Source organism: Neolamprologus brichardi, chromosome 2 (genome assembly GCF_056152115.1).
Source record: "Neolamprologus brichardi isolate AB-2024 chromosome 2, ASM5615211v1, whole genome shotgun sequence".
Lineage (NCBI taxonomy): Eukaryota > Metazoa > Chordata > Actinopteri > Cichliformes > Cichlidae > Neolamprologus > Neolamprologus brichardi.
Window position 1 is genome coordinate 8988458 of NC_142105.1, and position 8029 is coordinate 8996486.

Genomic DNA, 8029 nt, shown 5'->3' on the forward strand with positions numbered 1-8029 from the left:
TTTGTATTTTAAATACCTAATGGCTGTACATGTATTCCGTTACTCCCCAACACTGACAATAATTGCTAAAAGAAATTTAATTTGTAGATCTAAATAAATTCTAAATGTATTTAGGACGTTTTTACTCACTTTATTTCTCTTCCACAATGTTATTTTTCTCTCCTACAATGTAGGTTACAATTACATTAGCATGACCAATTATGCAAATTGGGCGATGACATCATTTAGCGACTTCTAGCGACTTTTAGGACAGCCAATAGCGATTTTCCTTACTGAGGAGTTGGCAACACTACCTCAGACCTCTGTAGCAGGTGTCTCCGGCCCTGCTGATGCCAGTAGGTCTTCTGGATAAAAAAAAAAAAAAAAAACAGGGTCGGAGTGAGACCTCCACCCTATCGGTGGGTCTTATTTGGTGTCCGGAAACAAGGTCGGAGTGAGACCTCCTGTTCCCGGTTGTCTGACAGCTGCTCGGTGTGTAACGGAAGACATTTTGAGCTTTCGGTGGTCCCGGGGCCGTTATCGGAGTGTCAGCCTGAAGTCGGGGCTAATGTGCTGGATTCTGCGACGTGAAAAAGTCGAGCTTTAACGGAACATCGCTGCAGTTTGTGTAGCCAAGCTAGCTTAGCTCACAGCCGCACAGCTAGCACACTCCTAGATGCTAGTTAGCTAGCGACACCTAGCTGGCCTCCTCCTCCTCCTGCACCTCCTCCTCGACAACCGGTCCCTTCTCGCAGACATAATGGCTTTAAAACGAATTTCTAAGGTAACACACCGCCCTCTGTTTCACGTTTATTTAACATCGTGTGTGGCGTTTGTGTGCTGGGAGCTAGCAGTTAGCCTGCCCTCTGCACTGCAGCTGCAGCATTTCGCATTAAACCAGGTGAAATGCAGCTCTGTGCAGCCGCACAGTGAGTCGTGTTTTATGTGCTGGAATCAGCCGCACTCGGGGGCAGGTTTGAGCCGAGAATCAGCCTCAGTGCGGGTCTTTCGGGGTTCAGACCTAACGATGGTCCAGGCCTGAAGCTGCTCTGCTCTTTGGTTCCTTTTAAAATAAACTTGGTTTCTTCTCCGTGATTCCTGCTCGGTTCCGCTGAGCTCATTAGCTGTCAGAGTTTATTACGTTATTACAATTACTAACCCTTCTTTTTTTAGTTTCTCCGTCACATTTACATATACACATTTTTATTCCTTTGCATTTCTCCGGCAGCTGTGATTACAGTTGATGGTTTTCACCCACAGACACAGTTTGTAAAATGTGGGTTTGTGTTCACATTAAAGTGCATCTCTGCAGGTCTGTTCGTCAGGGCCGAGGGACCCTGCTGTGTTTGGACAGGTGAGAGCAGCTGACGCTAACCTGCAGGTTGCTGCTTTCAGTCCAGATGCTGACAGATGTCTTTGTACCCCTCATCCTGAATACCTTCATCTCCACAAAGTGCTCACAGTGTGACGGTGTTGCCAATTTCCAATGTTGGTAAATAGACGTTAGTGAGCAGGATTTACAAAGGGGTTATAGATAAAATAAAGAAATTATCTGCAAGAATCTTAACAACTGTGTTATTTTACCTACATTATAACCAGTCCATTATTTTTGGTCAATTATAACATCTTTATAGATCTGTTTTTATACTTGTTGCCAGATCTCTTTTTAAAAAAATATATTTTTAATGTAAATGAGACCTTTGAAGTCGATAAATGATATATAAAAGTCACTTATTGTGGCTTCTACCTTGTTTGTAGCTCAAGAAATATTGACGTCATTCACGAGGAATGCATTTTACATGTTTCACATTTTATAGGTCAACAAGTCGTTTACAGCAGTTTAAATATAGACAATCACGTTTTGGCACAACGGCACAAGCTGAGCTGTAGATGGACAGATGTTGGTGTTTCCATACAGAAGAGTGAATCAGTGAGACCGCAAAACCAGGAAAGCTCACATTTTTGAGACGACTTTTATGCACGGACCTTTTCGTTTGCTAGGAAAGGTCCGTGCATAAAAGCCGGTGAAAACAGGAAGCAAAGAAATCGCAGGATTTTTCCCAGAAAGTCGTCTTTCCAGCTGTCGCAGTGGCTCTCTCTGTATAATCTGGTTATTGTACAGAGGAATAACTGAGCTCCAGTGAAATGGTGGTAAAGGCCAAAATGATTGTGCACTCATGTCTTCAACATGGCCGCGAAACGACACCAAAGCCTGGCGCCCTCGATGGCGAGCGTAAACTACAAACGCAGAGGTGGACGCTGACCAACCAAGATGTCGCGTCTTCACCCTTCAGCTTATCAGGAAATACATACAAACATCTCTACAGGGGAAAAAAGTGCTCATTAGACATAATGGCTGTTTTTACTGAGCGTGCTCAGTGAGGGTCTGCTGTTAGATTAAATGTGTTTAACATAGCCAGGCTTAGATCAGTGACAACACTGACTACTGTACTCTGTTAAATCAAGCTCTCTGCTTCATACTCTTGTTGTGCTTATGGGCAATTTTAAAGATAATTTTATTTCTGTGCCTTTTTTTTTTAAATGCACCTTATCCAGCAATATTTAGCTTAATTTATTTTATTTACTCTTTATTTTCACTGATGTAAATTTAGTGCATCTGTAGGCTATTTAAAATTTAGAAAAATACAATTTTAAATAAATAATAATTTTTTAAAACTTGTTTTTCTTTAATGTCAACAGCATTTCAGATGTTTTTATTTATTTTAATTTTGCCATTTTTAAATTTAAATCCAGCATAACATTTTTTGAAATCAAATTTATTCAAAGTATTTTCAGTGTTACTGGTGCACTGTTATATTTATTTATTTCATTCAAAATAATTGTTCTTAACTTTAGTTAAGTATAAGTAGAATAACTGGAAATATTAATAAATAAAAATGGAGGCAGTGAGGAGTCTTCAAGGAAGCGTTTTTGTGCTCGCCTCCTAAACTCGGCCGAACCTGAAAGACGAGCCGTGTGCGCCTCGCCTGTATGTCACATACCAACAACACACACACACACACACACGGCAGTTTGGCTTCAGGCTGGAAACACAAACCACCCGTCCTATGACAGCCGTGTGTTTTCTCGGCTCTTCTGTCAACGGTAAAAATAGACTCTGCTGCTTACACATCAATAAAAGCCTGAGTGTGTCCGAGTGTTTTAATGCAGCCTTCACACAGGAGACCAACCTTCAAGCTTTTCAAAGTAAATGCCTCTTATTTATTTCCTTCAGAATAAAACTGTGGTCACGCTCAGTTACTTATTTGCTAGAAGAATAAAAAGTAGTTTTAAAGCAGCTCAACAGCCACTTGCATTAGAAACATCAGAAATGATCGCAGATCTCAGCAAGGAAACGCCCGGCAGGTTTCTGAACTCTCACACAGACGCAGTAATATTTAGAGTTTGATTCATCGCCGGCCAAGTTTAGCCCGTAACCTGACAACTTCAACACGGCTATTTCAAGTCCTGACTGCTGGATTCAGACATCTTTAAAGGCCTGGTCTCCACACAGGACACACGAAGAGGCCGCTTAACTGTAAAAACACCATTGGAGGTAAACTTCGCACCAAAACTCAAGGAACTCAAAGAAAACGAGACCTTACACTTCTTCCTCATTAAAATTAAAATGCAATTAATCACTCAGCTGAGCGTGCTCGGTGAACAGTTGGCAACATGTCGGCGACGGCTCTGAGCAGGACGTCAACAAGTCTTTGCAAGCAAAACATTAAAAAAAATTGTAGTTTATTTTTTTCTTACACTGAGTGGCAGCAGCAGCCTCCTCCCAACCAAAATGGCTGCGGGGAGGTTTTTGGTGTACAGACTGGTAAACGGCGTTAACCACTGTAAGCCACTCACCATCTGGTCGTTAGAAACCCATGGGTCTGCTGATGCGACCAACATCAGTAAATGTCCTCGTAGCTGATGTCAGTCAGCAGGGCTTTAACGTCTGTCGTTCCTCTGCAGGAGCTAACCGACCTGTCCAGAGATCCTCCGGCTCAGTGCTCCGCTGGTCCTGTCGGCGAAGACAGTAAGACCACTTTTCAGTTTTCTTTACGCAAAAGTTCACAGAGAGGAACGAGTGTGCTGCACTAACCCTCGTCTCCTTCTCTTTTTTACAGTGTTTCATTGGCAAGCTACTATTATGGGACCTGTAAGTATCAAACAGCTGCTCCGCCTCAGAGTTTGGAGCTAAAAACTGCAGTTAGTTTGTCAAAACAAGCAGAAACTGAAAACCTAGCTGAGCGTGATTCTGTGGGAAACGCTGCATCGTGTTTTTTGTAAAACCTGAATCCACAGAACTGCTGCAGGTGTAACAGCGCCGGAGTTCGAGCCGATTCAGGGGCCGTTTTGGTCGTTTCACTGATATTTATACAAACTGTTGGCAGTGACGTGGTGTGAACATGTGAGTGTTTAACCTCTCTCTGTTTTTAACTGCAGCCTGACAGTCCCTATCAGGGCGGCGTATTTTTCCTGACTATTCATTTCCCTACAGATTATCCCTTCAAACCACCCAAGGTAAATTTTTTATTAAACCTTTGAAGGCTTTTAACTTCCTTAAAATTAAAATAAATAAAAAAAATTGAATACATGTCTGAGATTTTGGAGTGATGCTAAGTCGTTTCGGTTCCTCTCCCCGCTCAGGTCGCCTTTACGACGAGAATTTATCACCCAAATATAAACAGTAATGGCAGCATCTGTTTGGATATATTGAGATCACAGTGGTCTCCAGCATTAACTATCTCTAAAGGTAAGAAACATTCATATAAACTGCCGAATGTTTCTGTGTCTGTAACCCTGAAATTGAGTTTTTAAATCTGCTCCCCTTTGGTGAGAATAATGAAAAGATTTGTGAAATATGTTTTTTTAGCTTTAATTTTCTTGTAGTTTATTAATAAAGATTCTATAATTAGGCATCTCATTTATAGATTGCGACTCTAACGCTCCCGTCAGAGGGAGACAAATGGTTAAAAACTTTTGTCCTGCAGTGATTCTTTACTGTTAGTACAGGTTTTGACCAGTAGGTGGATCTGTTTGGTTGTAGTTTCACCTTGTAACAGGTAATAATGATATTTACATCAAACAGGTTTGTTCACAGAGCAGAAAATAAAGTTTGAACCTGAAGCTGAGATCTGATTTTTAAAGCATTTTCATCCTTATTTATTTACTTATTTTGGTTTTATTATTATTATTATTTTTTTAATTATTAACTTACCTATTTTTTATCTTATGCGCAATATTACTTTTAATTATTATGCTATTATATTTCCATTTACTAATCATATTTATGTATGTTAAATTTTCCTGTTACTTTAATTTATTTTTCTGTTAATATTATAATTTTTCCATTTATTTTTTAAGAGTTACAGTTTTTTATTTTCAACTAATTTAAATAATTTTCCTGTTTATTTTTCAAATGTACTATCTTACTTTTGCTTAGCTCCTGTATATACATTTCCCTGAACATATGCATTTTCTTTTCTTTCTTTTCTTTTTTGTTTTCTTGCTGTCGTTGCAGGTGTGTTAATATGGAGGTCCACAGCTGCCAAAACTAAAACAATGAAAATTTTAAAAAGTTTAAAAAAATAAGTAAATAATAAATAATGAAGCAAATGAAATCAGTATAATAAATACATCACATTTTCATAATAATTGTTGCCTATAATGTGATGTGTTTGCTTGTTTGTTGGCAGTTTTGGTCCCCCATACAGACTCATAATCACTCAGTTTCATGTTTTTGCTCAACTCTGATATAAAAAAAACCGCTGACTGTTAAATTTTTTGTGGTCATGTGTGAAAAACAGGAGCACGCTGCAGACCTCAGAGCTGCTCTGACTCTCTCTTTTCCCTCTCTGCAGTCCTTTTGTCCATTTGTTCTCTGTTATGTGACCCGAATCCCGACGACCCGCTAGTGCCAGAGATCGCCCGCATCTACAAAACAGACCCTGTGAGGTGAGTCCACACCTGTTAACCTGCAGGTAATCGGCTGCTCAAAGGACGAGGAGAGCGGCTTCGAGCAGCGGGTGGAGGTTTATAACCGAGTGTCCTGCTGCTTGGTCTCAGGTATAACAGACTAGCCAGGGAGTGGACAGAGAAGTATGCCATGCTGTGAGGGTAAGAGCGAAGCTCACCTGAGCTGCCTGCTGATTCTGTGTCTCAGACGCACGTTGAAGCAAATAAAGCATGACTGCAGAGTTTTCTCACTGCATGGAGCGCAGGTAGGGACGACCTGGTGGACGTCACAGGGAGAGAAAATAACGCAAACCTAAAGACGTGAGATATAATAAAACTCACACATGTACAGGTGTTATGAAGGGGGAAATTATCTATAGAGACCAAACAGTTTGTGTATCGGGCTGTAAACATGTTTATTTCTGTGGGGACTGACTCACTGCTGGAGCCTCTGGTGGGCGTTAGAGGAACTGCAGGTTTTGCTGCTTGAGGAGCGTCCTGTGTTTAACAGTTGGGGTAAACTGCACGTGTGGCGAGTGGGAGTAAAGCGGTGACAATGATGTTTTGTTTCCTGTGAACGGCTGCAGGTGGATTTTGGTCTGCGTTTCTCAGGCATGGCATTGTCCTGCAGCCTCTCTCGCCTCCTGCCTCCTCACCTTTTCTCTCCCTCCCTGCAGGTACAACAAGACGGCTCAGGACTGGACTCAGAAATACGCCATGTGATCTGCCTCCTGCTGTTTTCTCATGTGGCCACGCCCCCCTCTCATCCACTTGTAACAGCAATTTGTTCATCTTTCCTTCCCGTCCCATCCTTTGATTTTTATCGCTTGTCAGTTTGGGTTTTTTCTGCTTTCCGGGTGAAGGGCTGAGACTCTGAGCCGTCAACGTGCCAACTGAGAAACCAGGAAGCAGAGCGGACTCACTGCTCCTGCAGATGAGACCGCTTTTTAAAAAAAAAGAAGAAGAAGGCTTTTTGGTTTCTTTTGTTTTTAGACCGTTAGAGCCGTTAGTTCATCCATCATCCAACACTGTCGTCCTCTTTTTGCACTGGAACACAAACCGAGCTCCCCGCGGCTGATCGATCAACTAATAGCTCCGTGATGGTTTTTCTCAATAAAGCTGAACAAATTGCAGCTCCTGTTGTCCTGTTTTCATTCCAGGGAATCAAATCCTGCTCTGAGACTCCTCCTGATGAATAAAAAAGTCTGTTTCTGCTTCGCTCACAGGTGGAAGAATGGAAACAGACTCTTTTTATTCATCACAAACACAAGCGGACTCTGAGAGCAGGAGCCGCTACCCTGACATCATCAGCCAGGCTCAGAGGTCACATGAACGCCGTTATCAGCTAAATTAATCCTCCTGCTCAGGGAGGTTAAAATCGTTTCACACTGAGAGCCACAGACAGTTAGATCACAAGTGGTTTGGACTTTCTGTCAGTATAAGTCACGCATTAAATCCCATTTATTAAGAAATAAAGAGCAATTTCAACATAATGTCACTGTTTTTCTACACAATGAAGAAATGCTGCTTAAATTAAATAAGTGTAAAATGAGAAAAACAAGGCTCATTAGCCAGACTCCCCAGGAATTACAAAACAACTAAAGAATAAAAAAAACAGGAGCTATTATGTAATTACTTCACAAAATAGAGTGAAAACATCTCATATGTTAAAAACTCTAATGTAACGTCATCCTTACAGAGCAGAGCTGCTCAATTCTAGCCAAAAAATCTCAAACTGATCATTTTGGTGACGATCGGTCATGGTGATCATGATCACTGTGGATTTATGAAGCTTCAGATTTACTCGGGATTCCTTCAGACTTTGTGATTAAACACAAAAGAGTGATGTAGAGTCATAACGAACAAAAACAGCACAGTGATTTGATCTTTTTCTTGTTTTCAGAGTAGCTGGAACACAAAATTGTAAAGGAAACAGAAATATAATTGCACATCTGAAATGTTTCAGAAAGAAAGTTTTAAGAATTTAACTCAAGCTGAAGGACATTCAGACTTTTTCATTTCGCAGCTCAGCTTTCAGCGTTTATTTTCAACATGATGTCATGTTTTTAACCACCAGGGGGCGGTGTTTAAATGTTTA

The 8029-nt window shown here is 40.9% G+C and overlaps 1 protein-coding gene across 3 annotated transcripts; it reads left to right on the top strand.

Moving 5' to 3' along the window:
* The first annotated feature begins 393 nt into the window (after nt 1-393).
* LOC102787577 (ubiquitin-conjugating enzyme E2 2-like) lies at nt 394-7064 on the top strand. Of its 3 annotated transcripts, XM_087847141.1 has the most exons (8): nt 394-763; nt 3946-4009; nt 4101-4132; nt 4420-4497; nt 4624-4729; nt 5838-5931; nt 6043-6093; nt 6609-7064. In XM_087847141.1, exons 1-7 carry the CDS (start codon nt 740-742, stop codon nt 6089-6091), a joined length of 447 nt encoding a protein of 148 aa, XP_087703267.1. In that variant the 5' UTR covers nt 394-739; the 3' UTR covers nt 6092-6093; nt 6609-7064. The 3 variants fall into 3 exon arrangements, with proteins under 3 accessions (XP_087703267.1, XP_087703270.1, XP_087703261.1); XM_087847144.1 differs by lacking the exon at nt 6043-6093 and having other exon boundaries at nt 395-763; XM_087847135.1 differs by lacking the exon at nt 394-763 and having other exon boundaries at nt 3757-4009.
* Nucleotides 7065-8029: the final 965 nt, after the last annotated feature.

Bases quoted from the DNA above. Each gene is read 5' to 3' on its own strand.
- LOC102787577 (XM_087847135.1), top strand. From the start codon at position 3,904: ATGTCAGTCAGCAGGGCTTTAACGTCTGTCGTTCCTCTGCAGGAGCTA. The intron at 4,133-4,419 runs GTAAGTATCAAA...TTTTAACTGCAG, and splicing joins AAGCTACTATTATGGGACCT to CCTGACAGTCCCTATCAGGG. The intron at 4,730-5,837 runs GTAAGAAACATT...CCCTCTCTGCAG, and splicing joins AGCATTAACTATCTCTAAAG to TCCTTTTGTCCATTTGTTCT.